This window comes from Amphibalanus amphitrite, unplaced genomic scaffold, assembly GCF_019059575.1.
Source record: "Amphibalanus amphitrite isolate SeventyFive unplaced genomic scaffold, NRLGWU_Aamphi_draft 000047F_arrow, whole genome shotgun sequence".
NCBI lineage: Eukaryota > Metazoa > Arthropoda > Thecostraca > Balanomorpha > Balanidae > Amphibalanus > Amphibalanus amphitrite.
Window position 1 is genome coordinate 1396552 of NW_024881543.1, and position 23717 is coordinate 1420268.

A 23717-nucleotide genomic window follows, 5' to 3' on the forward strand; every position below is an offset into this window, starting at 1 on the left:
ATAGTACCATAGCTTTTGCTGATGGGATAAGTAAATTATCCGTTTAGGCGTAGAGAAAATACGAGTATCATGTGACCAGACGCCTTTGAGCCTGATAACCACTCAAAATAGATGAGGGAAACCTCAGCAGCACACACTTCTTTTTCCCATAAAACTAGATTTACCCGTAGTAAATTACTGCTATTCGCTGTTTATTCACCACCGTGTGTGACTTGCCACCTTTGGCGACGGTAGTCTGGTTTTATCCGACTTTCTCAATTCTCCTTACACAGTCAGCACTGGTGTACGTATGTATAAGTACCGTGTGCACTGTATCCGGACATTCCAGAAGAGGGGAATACGATCTTACAGTCAAATGACGTCACGGTCAGGGTGAATAGCAGAGGGTCATAGGGGCACAGATCTCCGAGGATAGAAACTTCAGTAGGCGCAGGAGCATATGATGTCACCCGGTCTCGCCTCTGCATTGTAAGTCAAATGTGAATGAATAAACGTGCGAGCTTTGTTCCAGGAGTTCAAATTAGCTATTGCAAGGCCAAATAACAAAGCGTCGGAGACTTGTTAGTTGAATATGTTGCATAACTCGGAGCATTTTGTGGACAGCAGCTGTGTAAAAAATTAGCGCATCGAATAGGCATGGACAAATACAAATAAATGTCGCTGTTATACTTTACGGCGTGCCTTATTAACCCGATTTCTGGCTTAATATAGACAGATAACCACGTCACAATCAATGAAACACGGTGAGTCATTGTTTCCTAATATAGCTGTTCATTTTCAGGAAATCCTCCCCGTGGCTAATCCCCCCTCCCCCTCCCCCATCCTGTGACGGTGGGCGCCTCCAGGGGCCATTCGAGCTTGATTACCCACCGGCACTGCCCGGCCGGCGGCCGTCGGTTCATCTACCGAGCTCTCATTTGTGCGGTGCACCCTTCATAGCGGCGGCTCGTGCCCTCTCTGCCCTCCCCGATCGACTCGATCGGCAATCGACCGGCTCAATTGTCTCATTGACCCGAGGGGCAGTCGGACCGGCCTATAACTCGGCGACTGGCATTCTGACCAGTCCTCTTACCCACCGGTGTGTGAATATTGCCTTACTTACACCATACCCTAGATAACTTACCCTATGATAACTTACTTAAAGGGACACTCCCACCTTAACATTAGTTTTGAGTTGAGATAGCCAAATTGGTGGCCATGGCCTGCAAATACCGGTTTGGGCACTCAAAACATCGACAAATGCTTTAATTCGGAGATATGGAATTTCAAACTTGCAGTTTTCGGATTCTAAGGGGCTAGTGCATTGGTATGCCCCCTTAGAATTTGTGACGTCAGCGGAGATCTAACGATTTTTAAATCTTTTACTAAAACGTTTGGTAGCACGCGGTGGTATATGCTGCTTTGCGCGCAACAAATGCCGCACTTTCAAATAAAGTCGCTAGGAACAGCGGAGATCCCAAAAAATAAACAAAAGTAAAAGTCTAATATCTTGAAAACCGGTGAATATTTTTCGATGAAATTTGGCAGATATTCGTTTTCGCTCTTTCTGAACCGAGCGACATCACTTTCGTGCCAATTCATTAACTTTTTAGAAGGTGGGAGGGTCCCTTTAAATGTAGATAACTTAGTCTTTCACACAGCCATGTTTTTTTTTTTGGCCATCTGACATGATTGTGATTGACGTTACCCAAAACTTATCAAAGTCCTTTCCTGTCAATGCACGTCCGCAATATCCGGCCGACAACAGGACGTGGTAAAACAAGGTGGATGATAAGCGATGCGCTTGTCAAAAGAACAGCGAGCATTACCTATCTTTGGAGCCTTAGCTCGCATCCTGTTTTTTTTTTCGAAGTAGAGGTAAAATGCATGCGCAGAATTTGACACTGTAAGCCGATAGGGCTCATGAACTGCCGTCGCGCGAACTGAGCTTTATCATGCCATTATTCTATAATGTTACTGTATTAGGAGACTATGCTGCGATAAAGATATTATAATGGCAATTTCGGTGAGCTTACCTTCCATGAGTCCGTCGTCGCTCGTCACGGCCTCCTGCGTCTTCTGGTAGAAGAAGGAGAACAAGGTGGCAAAGGTGACCTCGCACAGCAGCAGCAGCAGGAAAAACACCAGGAACTTGTTCATCGACCTGGCCACGAAATTGAACACTGTCAGTGACTCAATGGCTCTATGGTGTGTCGTTGATATTATACCTGCAATAAGCATACAATACGACCAACAGATATAATTTCGTTTAATTAAATTCATGCGTCTGCGATTTATTGGCAGACTTGAAAGGAGACGCTCCTCCTTCTCCCTGTTCCATCCCGTAAAAAGACACCTAGGGCGACGCGACGATGACAAATGGCCCATTTAGCAGCCTTCTATCTGAGGGAAACGTTTGGCACAACATTCTCTCCAGTTCTATTGCAACTCACTTTTCCACGGACGAAAACTTGTTGCTTGTGATTTTCAGGTTCAGTGCCAGTTTGGTGTCGCGGCCAGTGTAGATGGCACATCCTGCGGATGAAATATGACATACTTTCACTGCACTACCCTGCTGTATGTATGTATGTGAAAGAATTCTTACAAAGATACGAATTAAATGTTGGTAATTCCTCGCCATATATTCAAGGTAATTTAAACAATAAATGACCATAGAATATCACAATTGAGGTACCATAAAAATGTGATAGGTAAAACGTAATCCGTTCAATATATCTGTTGTTTGCCAAAGCAGCATCAAGAGGGAAGCTTCCCATCCTCACTTGTGCTGAGCCCCCGGTTGCAACAGCTCGTCATGAGCCCGTTTGAAGTTCCCTATCTATTCTCTATAGGTGACCTACGGTCGGTGGCAGGGGTCGCACTCGCGTCATATTTAGGGTGAAGCTGTTGAGTGGGCCAGATTAAAAAGCTTGTTTAGAAGAACTTGTTGCGTTGCCAGACGCCAGAACAAAAGCCATCTCGAGTGTTTTTCGTTACTTGAAATAGCTCAGCAGATGTAACCAGAGCGATCCGCTATGATGAGCACATGTGATACCTGAGTAATATGATTATCAATCGGCACAATCATCGGCTCTTCAGATCACTCTTAACAATCGTGTAAGTGTTTCACGCAGGTGAGATAGGGTGGCGTGACGGTCCCACGTGCTGTCCGTGACCCCGCCTCTCACGTGTTTCATAGCGCGTGTAGAGGCCACGGTACAAATAGCGCCCTATCAATGCCGCAGATATCTGCGTTTTACAGGGATCTGAAGTGCCCCTGACCCTCCCCGGCCCACGACGCACGCACAAGTGGCATGACGACAGCCGCAGGGCGGACCCGGATGGTCACTTGTGATGTGACCGTTGATCACGCGGCCTCTTATCGGGTATAAAAAGTAGAATGACGTGATTGATACTGCCGCGGAGACTCAGTTACTAGGAGCTGCAAGATATGCGCCACTTGTTTCCTAGTATCGTTTGAAAATACGTTATGATGCAATGAATGTGAACGGATGATCCTTTGTGAATCATGTTCCTAAAAACAACTAATCGCAGGTTCTCAACATTCGGATGGCGTTTGTCCCTGTTCATCCCCTCCCAGCTCCATCTCCCTCACAGCTCTGTATCCTCCCCTTTCCAATCCCCTCTGTCCCCTCTTTTACCCACCGTAGATATTGGCGGTGTTCTTGAGTCGCGAGCCGCGCAGCAGGACGTGCTCCGGCCCCAGGGGCACCGACTCGACCGTGCCGCTGGCAGCGCTGTGGAACTTCATGGTGCCGATGAACTTGTACAGATCGGGCCGCGGGTTTTCACACTCAATGGAGGCTCTAATGGCGTCCAGATCGGAGACAGAGCGCATGTGACGCGTCTGGGCCGGCGACTCCTTCGTCTGAAAAAGGCCGTGCAGGTGGCAGCATACAATGTGAAATTAAATGGGTGTCAAGCGCTACTGGTAAGGTGCAGATTGTTGGGATGGGAGTTAAATACTGGTGCTAATACGGGAAAGATAATCTAGACGCTGAGCTCAATAATCCAAGGACGAACGCAGTCCCTTCTGCGCCATCTCGTAAAGCTGGCTCCGGTACTGTTTTATAACCTTCTAAATCAAAACCGGTTAGCACGGATTACCAATCTAAGAGAGCTCCTGTGTCCCTGGAAATCCATACCACGATCAACAATTATTCCAGCTTTGCAGATTATTTCCAATTAGTTCCGTTCCTCAGAATTAACCTCACACGGCAGTTTTTGCTATCTTCTGCGCTACATGTATTTTTCCGGAGAGCCGCAGGATTTGATCCCTTCCTTCCTTAGTAAGATGATCGACTGGGAACTCCATCCACAATGTCTCCGGTCAATTCCTGTCCCTGAGCTACTGAACGGTCACCACTGCGCAGCGTCGCGGCGATTTCCGCAGTCCGACACGGACACACTCGTCCGGCTGGTCCTCTGTCATGTGGAGAGTTATCTTACCTACAGGCTCTGTGACAAAGTCCCACCTGTGAAACACTCCCCTTCCGACTGGTCTTTGTTTGGCATATACCGACCTGTGAGTTACTAACTTTGAGGTTGGTCTGTCTGTATGCATCTGAGCCCATCAGTGAGTCACCCACCTTGAGGTTGGTCTCTCCGTCCAGGTTGGCCGTCTGGATGTGGCACTGACCCTCCCGATCGGAGGATGTAAGCATCACCAGGTCACACGGAAAGTCCTCCTCCGCCCGCACACACACGATGTCACCCACGGCAATCCTCTTCGTCTTCACTTCCTGGAAAAGGACCACAAATAAAGAACCTTATCGACCGACATGCATGTAACTATATGTAGATCGTTTCCTTTTTCATCTAGTTGTACGCTGTGCAAGGCAAATCAAAATACAGGCGTATTGCAGAAACAGCATACGTTACGTCAAATTAACCGAGCTACGCCAAGTTACTAAATTGAACACGGACGTCTATAATTCAGCAGTGAATCCTAGCGCACTTTTATTCATCTCACCTGTATTCTCCCGTTTCGTATGACGGTGGCTGGTTTGTTGTTGACCTCGTCGTCCATTTTGTGTCTGAGCCAATCTTCGTAGCCTTGTTTGAGCATGGTGACGCACACGACAAACCCCAGCGGCATGGCGGATGTGACGGGGCTGACTGGACTGTCGATTAGACACTGGGCCGCCGCAGGTGACATAGGTCAGCAGAGGTCAACAGAGGTCACCGGATTGTCGATCAGACAATGACCCGGACCGGCGACACAGGTCAAGAAGAGAGGTCAGCAAGGGACTTAATAAACACTGCTTGCTGCATTGACATTGTATTCAATGAACCTGCGAAAAACTTAAAAGTGACTTTTTTGGTAGCATGCCTATTCGAATTGAGTTTTTGAAAATTATTTGTTTCACAGTATTGGAATATAATGATCGATTCTAATTCCAATGGTCCATATAGGCGAGCAATTACCTACTACTGATAGCTTATGTGTGAGTTGTGCCCATTACCTATATGATTGTGTATTACTCACGTCCTGCACAAATTACATCGCACTGAATTCATTAAAGTGACGACGTAGATATCATGCACACTATGTCTTATTTGCATTCCTCTCCATGCACTGCTGATTCGCTTATATCACCAAGGTGCGTGCAAACATATATGAACTCATTGCCGTTTACATACACTCGTAACAAAAGCCACACACATCGCAAGCAAAGTCAATAGCGGGCTTATCGCCTTATAGCTGGCATGCAGTGAAGAGCAAAGGAAGATATGAATGCTCTGCTTATTGGTGAAATCATCAGATCCGCCCTGTTGAAATTGTAAGATAGAAGCTGCCCCGCATGCTTAGATAAGGCACAGGATATGGGCACTTGTAGGCTCTTATCGCCAATTTCAAACAGACTGTGGCAACCATTTCATGGTATCAATCATTGGAAGTTCAAACTTGTTACCCGACATTAGAACGCCTAGGATGCATTGGAAATACTTTCACATGATTATCGTCAACTATCATGATTGACTTAATAAATTATAAGTTGTCTGTACGTCCGTCAGCCGTATGTGTCTTCTTGCGCCGGAACGGCGCCGCGTAGCGACGTGAAATTTGGTGACCACAAACTTTGGGTGGGGCGGACCATCGTATCAAAAAATGGGCGCAATCGGACCACGGGTACCGCGTCAGCGCGTGCATCTCTGCCGCAGGCTGGCCGAGGCCGGCGAAAATTGCCGGATTATCGTCAACATCATGCAATTTTACTCAGATGTTCCCCTATTCCATGCAAGCGGCAGTTGCGCGTCCGGCGGAGCGCATCATTTATATTCAGTTTCTGCACTATGTACTTGGAGAGTGGACTCTGTACGAGCCGGACTCAGCCGGTTCGTCCCGGCTTCTTAGCATTCCGGGGCACCGGTACCGGTCTGTGCACCGTCCACCGTGCACAGGTCAGTGAGACGTGCGGGTTACTGATACACGTCATTATCGACCACCTGTGGACTGGCGCCGTGGTTTTCTTTCCAGAGGATGAATTTAATGGAATGATATAATTTGTTGGTGGAATTAATAAACAGAGTAACTGTGCATCTAAGCGCCAAAAAGAGCTCATGACTCTAGGAATTATGATTTAAAATGCATTCGAGACATTTTAAATTTATTATAAAATCGTTCATGTGCAGGTCTCGTGCAGCTGATGCATCTCATTACGAAAATTATGAATCACCTGAATAAAAATAGCAGAAGCCTCTAAGCATATTCAAAGGCGAAAACCTATAAATAGCGCTTACCACCAAGAAGCTGTCCTCTCTACGTCACAGTCAACCTAATGACGTCACATTGACAGCCGAGTGACGTCATCGACCGCCGCTGGACCGCGGTTATTGCGTGTGATTGAAATAAGCGGTCCGTGCAGGCTGGCGAGAGGTCAGCCGCGCCATGGGGGGGGGGTCACAGGAGGTCAGACCGACGCGACGTGAGCACTGAGCAGGGGTTCAGAGTAAGGTTTAGGTGGAGCTTGGTGGGTCAGAACGTGACGTGACCGATCGTGACGTCACGTTCGTGACCGGGCGTGACTGAGTTTATCCAGCAGCCGCAGGGGGTGAGGGTTAGCGCACAATGACTCAGGGAGGTTGACCGTCGCAGTACGCCGACTGGAGTGGGAGTAAGCGCTGTTTACGCGGCTTTGCGCGTATTGCTGATAGCAGAGTGGATCCGGTTGCGGGGACGGTGTAAGCGGTGGTGCAAAACGTGTTTTCCGGTACCTGCCTCTAGTCATGGTCAAAGTTCAGGAAAATATCAGCATTCTACCTTGCAGCGATAGGCCAGATATTGCGTTGTTAACAATGCGTTGTATGCACAACTCCGCCCACTTCCAAACCCCGTGGGTCAATGACGGCACTCTGAGCCAGTGCAGCATATGGCTTAGAGCTGCAGCGGCCGGTCAGACCGTGGTAATTCAGCGTATTGGTCTTTGCCCAACTCATAGTCTGTTAAGTCTGATCTCCGATTTCAGTCAGATCTGAGCGGTCATGCTGGTTCGATCTGATGTAGAAGTCAGTTCACGGCTTTATGCGTAAGATGCGTAAGATGTTCTTTGAAAATAAGTTCTCATTACGAAATGGTTACGAATGGAAAGCAATGGATGGAATTAAGCAATTACCAAAAATAAGATTTAATAAATAATAGCATGCTTTTCCCCTGATCGTGCTTGCTGTGTACACACTAACAGCGTGGAGCGTGTATACAGCATAAATATGTATAACAGCGTGTATACCCAAGATTAGTGCAGGCCCATCTTTACCCATTCGCAAGCATCCAGCAGCCACTAGCGCGAGCCCGACCCCCACCACTCCTTCAGTCACGAGCTGAAGCCAGTCCCGCAGCAGTGGGAGCCCTCCCGCTGAGCGTGGTGTGCTGGGGAGGGGGCCAGGGCTCCCCGCACCCGTGGGCGTGCTGGGGAGGGGCGAGGGAGTCACTCCGATCGTGGGTGTGCTGGGGAGGGGTGAGCGGCGGCCTCGCTGTTAGTGTGAAGGCCACATGCTGGCGGCTCGTGCACTGTGAACGCGCAGAGCTGGCTGCACCTCCGCGGCGATCTGGCGAGCAGCGACAGCCGAGCAGCCGTATACCGTCTACAGCTATACCGTTCACAGCTAGTCACTCGCATGCAGTGTTAGTCGAGAGAACACACTCAGTTTAAATACCTGAACCATGGCGATGCAAAAGAAATACAAATTGGCCACACGGCGAAATTGCTCGAACAGATTCTTCGGTAGAAACGTCACTATCGAGTACTGCAAACATAGCACGCAAATAGTCAACCTTGAGTCAGTTCACACCGGCTACATTGCATTTTGCACAATCTGCGTTATCTGCATGGACGCAAACATACGTACGTATTCGTCGCTTGCCGTTTACCACCCAGCACGTTTTGCATTTTAGCTAGTGGTTTCCACCATGGCCTTGATGAAGAAATATGACGCTTATGGGTAAAAATAGCACCACCGTGCGCTGCGGAACTCGTGCTGCGGCGTCCAGGAGAAACCTGTACCCACGCGGGACACTCCCGTAATGACGTCACCGTTAGAGGCCCGCTCAGCTGAGTTTTGCGTCTTTGCACGACTGATCTGGTTCAGTCAGTAGTACTGACTGTTCTAAGCACCAGCTCAGACTATAGGTAGGTACTCACTTCTCAGTACCTACCAGACCTAATGTCTCAGGGCCTATTTTAAGACAATTTGACTGGGGTGGCCAGGCAGTGGTGGCGCCCCTGTCTCTTGTGTGGCCCCCCCCCCCCACCGAAATGCTGATGTGCGCAGCATTTCGATGGGGGGGGGGCGACACAATCGAGTCTCAGAATCTTTTATTTGTGACGGTAGTACGTAAGGGCTAATGTTTCGGGAAAGTGTCTGGAGGCGTTTATTGGCATAGTTTTTTTTTCTAACATAGCCCTTTCGGGCGCTGCATGGAAAGAATTCAGCCAAAAGTCGGCTGTGCATGGTGCAACCCCCTTTCGTCAGAGAACTTTTACTGCTTATGCCGATGGCCCTAAAATCCCCCCCCCCCGATCCGTCCATGATAAACAAAACACCTTCCCATCCCAAGGCAGCGGCGTCACTCGAGGTCACTTAACCGGTCGCCAGGATAGGGGAGGGGGGTCAAACGGACCCCTCTCGGTTTTTCGCGAATAACTCGCGTAAAAAGCGACCGATCGCGACGAAACTTTTGGTACCCTCACGATAATCAATTTTACACCTACCCTGAAAATTGTATGACCCTGACCCTAATGACCTTTGACCAGTGACCTACTTTTCAAGACCATGTTTGGTCGGAATCGCGATTCGGCGTGTCGGCTCGCATTAGGCGCGCGTTTGCAGTCTTTTCGTGGTTTCAAGCGTTCAAGCATGTGATATGATGTTGCTCCCATGCCAGCATTAGGGTGCAGGGTGTCAAGGTCACTGGAAGGTCAGGTCAGGTCATTGATCTTTGATGTCCTCAGTTCACTTTTTGGAGTTTTACTTGTTTCTAGGCTAGTTTTTGGAGCTGAATTCGAATTTAGCAATCATTTGAACATTAACGATGTAGTTTTGGTGCCTTCACTACATGTTACGAAGCTGTCAGAGGCGGTTGCCACTTACTACGAATACCCGGCAAAACCCTTACCGGTTGACCTGACCTGACCTGACCCGACCTGGCCTAAATGCATGAAGAATCATCTATGATCATAACTAACATGATATTCGTCATCAGCACCCCGAAAAACCCCATAGGAGCCACCCTTTACGACGTTCTAACAGGTCCCGATTTTCTCGACTTTTGGGTCATTGATCTGACCTGGAAGGTCAACCGATGACCTAGGACCTTAAAATTGGATATCATCGGCTTTCTCTCGTCACGGGCAACACGCTCGTTTTTTCCGCGAAGCTCTAGCTCAATCAGGGGCAAAACGGCAAGGTGGGGGGTCTAACGGCCCCCCCCCCTTCCCCTATACGTCCGCGGCTGGAAAAACACCAATACGGGCGAGGATTAAACCGCCGCCCGCCAGATTTTTCTCTTGGAAATACCCTCGTCAGAAGCAATGCGTGCACGTGCGTTTGAAAATCCGCTGTTGATCACGCGGCCAGTCTCAAAGCCACATCACAATTCAATTTTGCGGCCAATATCTCGCCACGCCACTGCCTCGAGACGCTCTCCAGATTTTGAAGAGCTTATGGCTCTGTAATGCCAAGAAAGATGCATTGGTGACCACTGACCAGTGTTGTAATTTGTATATTGCTATTTGTCATCGATGCGCCATTGATACCTCAACCGAGATATCTTCTCAGTTGTGGTAAGGCGCCTGAATAGTAGGACAATCCAGTAGCGGTATGGCGTCCCTGAGGGGCGCCCCAGTAGTGACAGGGCGCTCCAGTCTCGGTAGGGCGCCCCAGGCGTGACGGGGCACCCCTCAGTAGTGTAATGAAGCCCCAGTAGCGGCATTGAGCCCAAACAGCGGTGGGCGATCCACTGGTTGTAAGGCGTCTCAGTTGTGGCATAGCGCCCCAGTAGTGGCAGTAAGGGCGAGTTAGTTACTTGACTTACTGCTAGAGTAAATGCGCCCCAGTAGTGGTACGGCACCTCAGTTGTGGTAAGGTGCACCCGTTGTGATAGGGCGCCCCAGCTGTGTCAGGGCGCCCAGTGATGGTAGGGCGCCCCGGTTGTAGCAGGGCGCCGGAGTAGTGGTAGGGCGCCCAAGTAGTGGTGGGCGCCCCAGTGGTGGTAGGGCGCCTCGTGGCGGTAGGGTGCACCAGAAACTTAGGGCGCCCCAGCACCAGCGGAACGTCACAGTAGTGTTACGACGCCGCAGTAGTGGTACGGCGTCCCATTTCTGATAGGGCGCCCAAAGGTGGTTGGCGCCCCAATCGTGTCTGGGCGCCCCAATGTTGATAGGACACTTCAGTCGTGGTAGGCGCCCAAGTGCTGGTAGGGCGCCCCATTGCCGGTAGTGTGTCCCAATCGAAGTAGGGCGCCACAGTTGCGCTTGCGGCAGGGCACCCCCAGTAGTGAGAGGGCACCCCCATTGGTGGTGGTGGCGCCTCAGTGAGCCCTTTTCCCCCTGTCAAGCTGAGTTGCGCCCCAAGAATGTGTCGCATCCGTGATTGTCGGCAGCCAATATATGTGGGCGGACTTTTGGGCTGTTTTTCACTGGGGTGGCAAAGTAAGACGACTGGGGTGGAAAACCGCACCACTGGGGTGGGTTTTGCCACCCCAGTTAACATGTTAAAATAGGCCCTGTAATGTCTCGCATTTGCTCTTGACGAATATATTAACATTGAGTAAACGATCGTGCATAGAGGCAATTTCCCTCTGCAATTACACATATTACATAATCGTTTATATGCCTTTCCTGTTTTCCACGAATACAGGATGCAGGATGCAGGAAAAACGCCAGAAGTGATCCATTTGTTGTAGAGCACAGATCAGGGAAATAAAACGTTGATATTTATGCAGCTACGGCCCAGTGGAATGCATGGGCGCTCCATCGAATGTTATATCGCCAAAAATAGGTTCTGGCGCTCACAGTGCATCGTGCATTCATTTGGAAGCCGGTAGTGCGTCGAAGTTTGGATGACCTGGGGCGCCTGTGTCTGATAGACCGCTGAAAGGTTGACCGATTACAGATTTACCAGTGAACAGTCCAGTTATGAGTCCGACTTTCCAACTGTCGGAGGCAGTTTGGGAAAATGTTGGACAGATGAAGTCGCTCACAGGTGAGAGGTTAAAGATGTCTGAGCCTCGCTAAAGGCGTGCAAAGGTGATGGAGCAGTGTCCTGGCGTTCCATGACTAAGAACGCTGAACAGTCGGGACAACAAGGGCGAAAATGAAAGCTCAGACGATAATATCTCAGACCATTCAGAAGGTGAAGCCGTTCACTTACCCGACACAGACACAGACCAGACATTACCTAGGCTCGTTCGGCACGAAACAAGACTAATTGTTGGAAACAAAAATAAAGCTTGACATTCACATCATCTACAAAGACGAGCAAGCATTGGACGAAACCAAATAAAAACTGCTGAAACGATCACATGAGGCTTTTTTGACAGCACAAAGCGTAATGTTGTCCATAATAGTTCAGTAAAGATCACGAATAGACGGATCAGATCATGGACCATTAGTACAGACGAAAACTCACAGAAATGTAGGTATCTGAACACGCAAACCCAGGGCTTTAGGCCACGGACGAATTTCGATCACATGCCAAGGACAATGAATATGAATGACATAATATATGCCTGCACCTACTGGCCGGTGTAAACGAGTCATGACGGTACAGACGGACCAAAGACCGGTGACATAGACCAACTGACGTACCAAGGACCACAGACGGACCAAAGACGATCATCAGAGGACAAAGACCAATAGGACCACGGTGGTACACGTCTCACCGTGATAGCAATATTGAGCGCGTAGTAGAAGTTGATCAATCGACGAAACTGTTCAAACAAGTTGACGGGAACGAAACTCCACAGTTTGTACTGAAATCAGCGCACAGAGCTAGTTGAGAAGGGAGCCCACGTCAAGACGGCCACGGGCAAGTGTTTCGTGTCATAAGTTGCGGTGCCCGTCTCACGCAGCTGCAGAAGTGGTGAGCTGGCAAACGCTCAGAACGTACAAACTATGCATGCATTGCACATTGCTTATGCATATTGCACACCCCTACAGAAAAAGATGACACAGGGAAAAACAGTTCCGTCTTATATGTTATAAGGGAACCCAGTTCGGCGTGCGCCTTAGCACTTAGTACGTACATTAAACATGGAACAAATAAAAATTACTTTTGCTGGTTTGCGAAACATTGAACTAATTCTTGAAGTAGGATGCGTGAAAATCTGATGTGCTCCAAGCAGCGCCCTACCCTTGACACATACCTAAGATACGCAACTGCTTCAAAGGCGGTATTGACTTTAGGCATTAGCAAAGCCTAAATAGAACCCTACTAAGATAGATAGCATATATCATATCTTAGCAGATAGTAGGTATCATGTCTTACAACATCACAGCATATCAGTTGACAAAAGAACGGAACTCTGTGTCGGAAACTGGCCACTTGATCCTTTGTTTAGGAGTAAGCACTAAGCAGCCTCACACAAACCAAGAACCAAGGTCACCGAGCAGACCTTTTTGGCCGGTCCTGCGAGGCCAGTGTCAGTCAGTGTCGGCGCGGGCAATCTGCAGAGGAACTGAGCCGGGGTGATAGCTGGGTCCCGCCCGGCCCTTATCACTGTGTCAACCTCAGACAGCTTCCCGGGAGGCCGGGCCGTCTGATTCCCTGGATTCCCTGCGTTCCGTGATTCCGCGAACGCAGGGAATCCAGCATGCGGGCAGCTCCCGGCTCCGGTATTGCCTCCGTTCAATTTCGCCCGGACGTATGTCCATGTAATTTAGACCCAAAGAATAGTATGGGACTATGGGACGGGCATGTGTTCCTATAGAGACACCTTGTCCCCGAGCATATATATCTGACAGAAGAGGTACCTATCGTGATTTTTGGCATGATAGACAGAATATTACAAAAGGTTACGGCTCCAGTTCAGTGACAAAGGTTACGGCAAAGTATTTGCAACAACAAATAATCATACGGCACCAATAACAAATTGAACACATTTGCTGATACTCGGTCAGTGTGTCGGTGAAACACAGGAAAGTCTGGCACATCTTCCACGTTTGACCCACGATGACCTCCGGACACACACACTGTGACGACTGGACACACTCAGTGTGACCTCGGGACACACCCACGACGTGCCGTGACGTCACTGCCCACCAATGGCTCTCAAGTGGCGCCAATGAATTCATCGGCACTCGTCCACAGTTTGATAGGGCCAATAGAACCGGGCGGCCGGCTGGTTACAAACGGTCTTTGCTGTCAGCCATGGACACCGCTTGGACGATACAGAACTCGATAATCGATAGTTTGAAATCACCCCACATGCTGATTGTGGCTTTATCATCCGGTCAACCTTGGTGGTTTAGGCTTTAAAATTGAATGGAAAAAGACATTTTTTAGAACCGGTTGGTATAAAACTTGGCATGAAATTATGTCAGCGACAGTGTCTGGTTACGGATCTGCATTACATGGCTTGACCTCACTATCTATCTGGTATAAACACTTTTGAGTTTTGGTTAGTTTGAAGATCCCGTACGTGTTGTATTTATACCTCATTGCATTGTAAGTGAATCGAGGCATTTTTCGGATTAATTATTGTGACACAATATGCGAATTTTTCGGCCTTAGCATTTCTCCCAATACTCTGATGAAGACGATGAGAATTGAGTGGCTGTTGCCAAATGCCAACCACGTAAGTGAATTAACGGCCTCCATCAATGGTCACCGTTCACATGTGGCCATCGCGCCACCGTGAACTCAGATTGTGCGAGTCAATCACCGGCATTTCACGTGGCGCAGCGGAGGTGACCTGAGTGACCCCCCACCTGACCTTGGAAGTGCTGATACGGTTGTCAGGGAAGGCGGGCTTCGGCTTGGCCTCGGGGTCAGTGACCTCTCCGGGCAGGTCATGACCTCCGACCTTGACCTTCCGAGTGCCAATGATAACTGGCCGGTAGAACCGCTGAAAGAAAACAATTATTGCGGTTAGCAAAAACAGACGTAAACAAACAGCATGATCTCAATTTGGAGAAGTTATTTCGAACTTAACAAAACACAAGTGTGTGAAATGAAACATTTCTTTCAAATAATTGAACGTATCCGGCAATAAGAAGGTCGGAAATGTGTAACACTTATTCTTGAAATAGCTTTTCAGCGCCTTATCTCATGACCTCAGACCTTTCAATGTTTACATGGCATACAGTTTCAGTTCACGCAATACTCTCGCGTTCAAGTAGGCATTTCCAGATTCCGCACTACAGCGATTGACGTTATCGCTATCCTCAGAGGCGCTGATAATGAAAGGGTCGCCCTGACATCGCAAACAGTGGCTGGCGTTTTTTTACCATCCCAGCGACGTCAATTGAATCCGGTTGTTAAACTGATTGGATTGTCGGAACACGATCGCACGCAAAGGGGATATTTCGTTGTACAGAGCTATGAGCCTTCCTTCTCGTGCAGAATATCCTGCACATTTCGAGTTTAGTCCTATCCGCACTGTGTTGTGATACGAAAACTGATACGCATTGCATCATACATTGCTACATGAATAGGAACACTTCTATGAACTTTTATATACAATTGTCTATCATAAGGATGCATGTAGGTATAATGCATAATTGTGCACAATGAACAACGTTTCATACGTTGTATCTGGTCACCGCAATGAGCTGTTTTTCCACTGTATACCTTGTGTGATCTCCCCATCCACAAGGGAATGGATGCTGCAGCATCCATTCCCTTGTGGATGGTGTCGAAACATATAATCCCATGGGATTATATGTTTCGACATTCGTCCGTCTTCAGACCAAATGCGCAGCAGAGTGAGATATCATATCAGCAAAGCTACGCAGTAGCTTTGCTGTACATCTGAACTTTGGACATTGCTCATCTACACATAAATCTGAGCGTGATTCGTCCCATAGAGGTCTTATCTCTAGGTGTGATTTGTTCGACCGAAGTGACGCATAGCTCACACCATTTGAAGTGGATGCTCGAAAAGAGCATGAAGGGTTACCATGCCGCAGAAACAGTCGCCGCCAAACCCTAACTAAGATCTAGAGTCAAGTAGGGACTAGTCAGTATTTTGATCTGATAAAAGCGCAGAGTAGACTGTATCGATGAAGCTCATGTGGAGATAGGTGTTTGTTGTTGAAAATGTTACGGAAGATGAAAATAGATATTTTGTAAATAACTGTGTAAGACCCGATATTTTGTAAATAACTGTGTAAGACCTATTAAGAAGTGCCTTGATGACTTGTAGTGCCAAAAACAATAAACGATTCCCCTTGATCGAACGTATGTGCATTAAAGGGACCCTCCCACCTTCAAAAAAGTTAATGAATTGGCATGAAAGTGATGTCGCACGGTTCAGAAAGAGCAAAAACGAATTTCTACCAAATTTCATCGAAAAATATTCACCGGTTTTCAAGATATTAGACTTTTACTTTTGTTTACTTTTTGGGATCTCCGCTGTTCCTAGCGACTTTATTTGAAAGTGCGGCATTTGTTGCGCGCAAAGCAGCATATACCACCGCGTGCTACAAAACGTTTTAGTCAAACATTTAAAAATCGTTAGATATCTGCGCTGACGTCACACATTCAGAGGGGTATTCCTATACATTAGCCCCTCTGAATCAAAATGCTGCAATTTTGAAATAAATGTTGTGAGTGCCGAAACCGGTAATTGTGAGCCAGGGACCCCATTTTGGCTATCTCAACTCAAATCTAATGTTAAGGTGGGAGGGTCCCTTTAACGCCGAACAAACACCGGAAGAATCGATCACCGATTGTCTGTTTACGCAGTGTTTGAACACCCTTTGCCAATGGGAATTCGCTCGGCAGTTGGCGACGAGCCCGCACAGCCCCGTCAATTACAGAAGGGCACCTCCGGACATACCTGCACAGCTGACCAGGCCATGCTAACTTACCGCCCTTGTGCTCTAGGCTTTGTGATTTGGTATGACATGATGGCAACAACAACAACAACATGTTGTTTTTGTTGTTTTGTTTTATTTTCTGACGGTCCAGCGATATCACATATTAAACGGCTATGACGATTTAGGGACTTTGTTACCGCGTCTTTTCTCTTTAAGTTTCCAATGCTTGAGTTCATGAGCAGTTGTGGACAATTTCATAAAATAATGCATGTTGATTTGACCGTCAGTACCTATCAACAAAAAGTTAGCTATTCCCTCGTGTCAGATCATCGTTATAAAGAGTGGACGCTTACCTCTGATTCCATTTTCTCAGTAGCGTCGCGTGCACCACTACATGGCCGCCGCACTGGCAGAGGCGCACACACGAACACAGTCTGACGGGCACTGAGCCGACAGCATGGGGAGCAGACTCTGCACCGTGCACCCGGCGGCGCCTTATGTTTACTGGCGCCCACATTCAATGTCATCACCCAGACGGAGTGAACGCACCAGAGATCAAGAGCGCGAGAACTACAACGAGTAAGCCCGCACTCAGCACTGCAATACTAAAACGTGCAGGTCAAGGGTAAAGTTGTGGCAAGGAATGCTGGAAATGGTTGTAGTTTTTAGTTCAGTAATTTCTATCCTGCCTACCCAGGTAAATCGTTTAGAGAAGATTTTGGAGAGTCCGGTTCGAGTCTCATCGGGGCTCGCTATTTGCTCCTGACGAAAAGGAGGAAAAGTTACTGAAAATTAACCTGTATGAACTATGAAGCTCGTTAAATGAAGCGGCACGTCTACAAAACAACGAAGATTGCATTGCAGTATAACGTGATTTGTCACGCTCTCCCATGCACCCACCTTGCTGGAGCCCTGTCGCACGAAGCCGATGGCCTTGTCCCGGACTTTGTTGAGGCCGTTGGCCAGGTCCATATCGGGCAGTGCCCGGCTGGGCCGCGGGATGGCCTCCGACACTCCGTTCGTGGCACCGAACCGCGTCTCCTGCGTCACAGGCGGCGTCGTCTCCGGCGGGGCGTTGTGCGGCGGTCCCGTCGGCATCGGCGGCTGGGTCGGTCCGGGCAGGTACCCCCGGACCACCCCCGGAGCGGGGCCCGGAGCGGAGCCCGGAGCGGGGCCGGCAGCGAGCGCATTGCGGAGCTGCTGCAGCTCCTGCGGCTCGGTGGGCCAGGAGCCGAGCCGCTGCACACTCTGCAGCCTCACAGCCTCCTCGTCCGGCGAGTAGGCGGGGTTATCGTGGCTGAACACCGGAGCCATCTCACCGAGACTCACAGGCACCCGTCAGCGGCGTCCGTCACACCCGTCAGCGGCGTCCGTCACACCCGTCAGCGGCGTCCGACACAGCCGTCACGCAGTGACAGGTCAGCACATGGCCGCCGGGGGCCGGGGAGCGCGGCCGCGGCCGTCCCGCGCGCGGCCCTGGCACCACACTGGACGGCCGGCACGAGGTGCAGGCCGGTCGGAGCGGTGGGCGGGCTCTCAACCTGGCGCCGCGTCGAGCCGCCGCGCTTGTGACGTCACGGAAACCTGCCGTCGGGGCTGACAGACCACGGTGACCTGCCGTCGGGGCTGACACTCCGGTGACCTGCCGTCGGTGGCTGACAGACCCCAATGACCTGTAAGGGCAAACGAGGAAATTGTGAGTGGGATAGACGAGATGGGTTGCCGGTCTGCGAGTCTCGTGTGCTAGGCTTGCGAATCTCACCAACTTTAATTCTTTTGTCCTGCATCTTTTTATCTGCTTTGTGCACAACAGCGGTATGTGATAAACAGGTCAGCAATAGGAACTCTCGCCTGTGTGCCTGCGCCTGTTTTTTCCAGCGTCTAATGTGTAGGGGGGGGGGGGGTCGGTTGGACCCCCTGCCGTTCGGCCCCTGATCGAGCTTGAGCTTTGCAGAAAAAAAACGAGCATGCTGCCGGTAACAAGAGGAAGCCGATGATACCCAAGTTTAAGGTCCTAGGTCATCGGTTGACCTTCCAGGTCAGGCCAATGACCCAGAAGTCGGAAAATGGGGATCTGCTAGAACTTCGTAAAGTGAAGCTGTTATGGTTTTTTCGGGGTGCTGATCACTAATTTTTCATGTTAATCTTGATCGCAGATGATCTATTCATGCATTAAGGCCAGGTCGGGTCAGGTCAGGTCAGGTCAATTCGTAGGTGTCCTGCCGGCTATCCAATATCCAAAGTAAGTGTCAACCAAAAGTAACGGCGTCGTAACATGTTAAGAAGGCACTAAAACTACTTCTTAAGTGTTCAAATGAATGCTCAATTCAAAATCAGCTGCAAAAACTACCCAACAAGCATGTCAAACTCGAAAAAGTGAACCAAGGTCATCAAACGTCAATGACATTGACCTGACCTTCACATGACCTTACCACCCACCATAATGCATGGGACTATAGCATCATTTCACATGTTTGAGCGTTTACAATCACAAAAGGACTGGAAACGTGAGGTGACATACGCAGAATCGCGATTCCGGCCAAGCATGGTCTCGAGAAATAGTTCACAGGTCAAAGGTTATTTGGGGCAGGGTCATGAAATTGTCATTGTAGATGTAAAATTGATCAGCTCGAGCGTTTTGAAGTTTCAAAAAAAAAAAACGAGGGGGTTCATCTGACCCCCACCCCCTAAAAGTGCGAGGGCTAAGCCACAAATTTGTCAGCACGAAACGGAAAGATATAAACTGGATGGGAATGAAAGACTCCCGTTCGTAATGCTTTTAATTAACCATCGCCGGACCTATTGGTTTTCTACATACGCGCCGGCCGAGCGGGGGGGGGGGCGGGTACGACCCCCCCTCGCCGTTTCGCCCCTGGTGGAGCTAGCGCGGCACGGAAAAAACGAGCGTGTGCGCCGTTACGAGACGCAGATATTGGTACCCGATTTTAAGGTTCTAGGTCAACCGGTGACTTCTGAGGTCAGGTTAAGTGCCCTAAGGTACGGTTCAGTTTTTGGTGAATAACTTCGCAAAAAACGTCCGCAGAGCCGCGATTTTGCAGCATCGTGTTCGCCTCGATCAGGCGCGTCGAATGATATGCTTTTTGTCTGGGTCAGATCAACTTAGGGTGTTGACCTCAGGTCAAGGTCAGGTCAGCACCCCCAGGTCACGAAGTTGGTCGAAAGAGGTCATGTCGCATATCATTCGATTCGGCAGGTCTTCCTGAGTCCATTGGTGGCTTTCCCGACTCGCTAGTCGCTAGCTCAATTCGATCGGGAGTTATTGACGAAAAACTAATATGACCTTGATGTCACGCAAGGTCAACATTGCAAAAGTGACGCATCTAACCTTGCAAGGAGTGCATCAAATCACGATTCTGTGTGCTTGAGATAGTTGGAGATCGTTCCCGGCGCCAGAATAGCAGTTTTAATTTTTCACCATTGACTTATAATGGTGAGGTCACGAAAATGACCTGACCTCATATGACCTTTAGGAAAAATCCGAGCTATACAAGTTGTGAGACTTATAATGGATACTAGATCCTGCAAGTTTCATTTCCCTGTGACATCTCCTCTGGCAGTGAGGGCGTTGCGAAGTTGCGACATCTGAAGACCGTGCAGAGGTTCACTTATGACGTCATAGGTCAGTGACCTGACCTGACCCAAAAATGCAGTTGTGTCAAAAGATCCGGCTTGAATCAAAGGTCAGGTATGTCAAGTTTCAGCTCTCTATCGCTAGCGTGTTCGGAGCTATCGCGAAAAAAACCAATGGGGGGCGGCACCTGCCCCCCCCCCCCCTCGGCCGGCGAGGGTTAAGGTACTGTTTTTAATGGTCGGTAACAGCTTTTCAAGACTCGGATATACGGCTGTCTAGTGTCTATAAATGCGCTCCGGTATAGAATTACAAACGATAAAAAGGAACGGCGTGTTCACAGGCGCAGCGCCCAGTCCTGCTTGTCACTGTCGGGTCATTAAAGGTCACCCAGTGTGATTCATGTGCCTCCGTGCAGTTTAAGGTCAGCTGCTGCCCTTTAGTTGCATAGTTAAACTTTTTGAACAGCACAGATCTGCAGAAGCATAGGCATGCTTCTTTGACCTCTATCTGTTTTCTAAGTGCACTTGCTTACTGCTATTCATCTAACTAAACTAACTAAACTGATGTCAAGCATTTATTTCGGACTTGTAAGGCCATAGGAAACGTTTATAAACCAAACGTTTATTAGAACTTGAAGCATGGGGCGAGCGAATTCCATACCTGTTATACTTGAGCTATCTCTAGCCATACGTTCGGCACTTGTATACTCGTTATACAAGTGTCGAACGCTTACCCGCGCCCTGATGGGGGGCCATTTTGGCCCCCCCCCCCCTGTGGTTTTTCTTGAATAGCGAAAAACGGCGGCGCACAGCGCCGCCAAAGTTTGAGTACCTTACCGGGCATCAATTTGACACCTTCACACAAAATTTCAAGTCACAGGTCACCTCAGGTCAGGAGTTATTGAGGTCAAACTGAGGTCATGTTCGAGTAAAAATGAGCAAAAAACACGACATCTTGAAACGCTCACCAATTCTACAGTTAACAAGCAATTTTAAAGTTCTTTATGTGGTTGTGTAGAGAAAAGACAGTGCTACAAAACTGCTATCTCGGATTTTCGAAATTTTGGGATTGTGACCCCCAAAAATCAAAAAAGTTGATTTTTTTAGAAAAACTCAAAAAAAAACTTCCAAAAAAAATTCAAATTTCGAAAAAAACCGGAATATATGTGATAGTCCCTGCGCTCTTCGATATACATACCAAATTTTAGATCGATACCTCTTTTTTGGCCAAGTTATAGCGAAAAAACTGTTAAAAATTGATGACGTCAAATTTTTGAACTCAATTTTTAGCAATTCTAGACCTCGTAGCGCAAAACGGAGACCACCATTGAACTCCCCGTGACGAGTTGCATCGAATTGATACCCATTTTATGCAAAATATCAACTTTGAAATTTGACCTTATTTGACCTGACCTTGACCTGACCTTGACCTGGCCTTGACCTGGCCTTGACCTGACCTTGACCTGACCTTGACCTGACCTTGACCAAAACGTGACCTAAGCTGGCCCTAAAGTCTGTCTGACCCACATAATCGCATTTGTCATGTAAAATGGATCATAAAACATGTATCACACGACACTTTCATATTGTGACCCCCCCCCCCCCCCCCAGTGACCTGACCTCTGTGACCTGACCTGGTATCAGTGACCTCAAATAGCAAAATATGTGTTTGAAGAACATTTCCCCATCGATGATTTTCAATGAAATGCATTTTACACGATTTTACAACGCATTTCTTGAAATGCCTGTAAAGGGTGAAAATTCGACCTTTGACCTGACCTGTGACGTCATCGGTTTGACCGAGGTCAATGAAATTGGGTCACAAGGTAGTTCCCCGTTGGGGCTATCCAACACCGTTTACCGCTTGTCGCTATGTTGCGTGGTTCTCGAGATCTGAGGGGGGCCAAAATGGCACCCCCCCCCCCCATCAGACCGCATTGCTCGGCAGACCCCATCTGGGCGCGGGTGCTTGTAAGCATTTAAAAAGAATGTGGAAGTTTAGAGAAATTACAATTAACCACGGCAACAAAACAAGCGTTGCAACAATCGATAATCGCAAACATTATACCTATCAGAAGTCAGAGTTCGATTTTCGTGCGATTAAGTGCACTTGTGCATTGCATGACCTGTGCACCATGCATTGTGTATGAGGCCTTCAATGACCTGTGCACTGACCATAAGCTGTGTTTAACTTTAAAGCTCTCACTACTGGCCTGTGTGGCATGCATGATCTTTATTAGATGTGTATGTGCGCGAAGCATATCCGACTGACCTGAGCAATGAGCATGACCCTACCCCCACTGACCTGTGTGTGACCCGGCTGCCTGGTCTGGCCGCGGTCCTTGGCGGTCCTGCTGGCTCGACGGTCGCTCCTGCTGGCGTGGCCGCTGCTCCGGTCGACTGGGACTGTCAGTCGCGGCCTCCCGCGGCGCCTATCGCACCGCACGCCGTGACGTCATATCAATGAGGGTGACACGGACAGGTGACGGCGTCGCCAATCTGACCGAGCCGCCGCCAATCTGACCCGCCACCGCTCCACCAATCTGACCCGCCAAAAACCTCCAATCTAACCCGCCAAAAATCACCTATCTGACCGGCCACTTATAACCACCACCGCTCTGCCAATCTGACCAGCCATAAACCACCGTCGCTATTATAGTCTCATTGTTCAGCGTCCCTGTTGGAAATATCTTTCAACAAAGCTGTCCGTGTGTATTTACCTACGGATTTCGCTGTTTTAGCAAAAAGTGCCTTATGCATTGTAATTACATGGCAATAACAAATGCATAATGGATATACAACATAGTCCCACATTAACCCTCGCCCGCACATGGGGGGGGGGTGGTTGCCACCCCCCCCCCCCAGGTAGTCTTTCTGCTCTGCACTCAACATTTTTAGAGCTAGAAGGCTGATTTTTCGTATAGCTGCTCCTCTATCCTTTCTTGATGTCCCCTGAAAATTTCAAGTTTCTGTGGTTTTTGGTTTCGGAGATATGACCTTGTTTCTCAGGTCATGTCATGACCCAAATGGCCAATTCTCAACATCTTGCGTTGGCTATGGGTCTTGTGAGCTTTTGACACCTTGATTTCGGCCTTTTTTACTAGTCTTACCTCCCACCTATCATGGAACATGCTGTTCGACGATGTACAGATGTCAAGGTCAAGGTCAAGGTCAACCTAGGTCATCCAAGATAATTGCGTTTTAGGCAAGCGGAATTTACTTTTTGTGAATTTTTTTGACTGCATTTTTGGTAAAAGCTTATCAGATGATGATTTCATGTAATATGGACACATAAACAATCGGTGCACACATCAGTATACACACAGACACACACAGACATACAAACACATATAATTGACCTTGACCTTACTTGACCTGAAATGACCTCAGCAGCAAAAACCTGGTCGGGTAGTGTGACAAAGAGGTTCTAGCTGGCTTGGCACCAGAAAACGGCATCGTCATCGGTATATGATAAGCAGCGCACTTGATATCCAACGGTGACCCAAAACAGCAATATTTTTTAGTTTGACCTGACCTGGAAGGTCAATGACTGACCTGAGAAGATAAAACTGGGTATCATTGGATTCGTCTCTTCCCAAATAATCTTTTTTGTCTTTACCGCTAAGCTCTATCTCCAACAGGAAC

At 48.6% G+C, this 23717-nt stretch overlaps 1 protein-coding gene across 2 annotated transcripts in view; it reads right to left on the bottom strand.

Annotated features, from left to right (window-relative positions):
• The window catches only part of LOC122377599 (phospholipid-transporting ATPase IF-like), a 36353-nt gene extending 13883 nt beyond the window's left edge, over positions 1–22470 (bottom strand). Inside the window, exons 1-9 of one of the 2 annotated variants that reach the window (XM_043357812.1) lie at positions 22378–22470; positions 17382–18154; positions 14435–14566; positions 12383–12472; positions 4973–5137; positions 4590–4742; positions 3646–3868; positions 2433–2514; positions 2016–2143 (exon numbers count right to left, since the gene is read on the bottom strand). In XM_043357812.1, coding sequence (XP_043213747.1) covers positions 2016–2143; positions 2433–2514; positions 3646–3868; positions 4590–4742; positions 4973–5137; positions 12383–12472; positions 14435–14566; positions 17382–17795 — 1387 coding nt within the window. In that variant the 5' untranslated portion in view covers positions 17796–18154; positions 22378–22470. Of the gene's footprint in view, positions 1–2015; positions 2144–2432; positions 2515–3645; positions 3869–4589; positions 4743–4972; positions 5138–8157; positions 8245–12382; positions 12473–14434; positions 14567–17381; positions 18155–22377 lie in introns of those variants that run through there. The other variant, XM_043357813.1, reaches the window with a different exon arrangement.
• Between the last annotated feature and the right edge of the window lie 1247 nt (positions 22471–23717).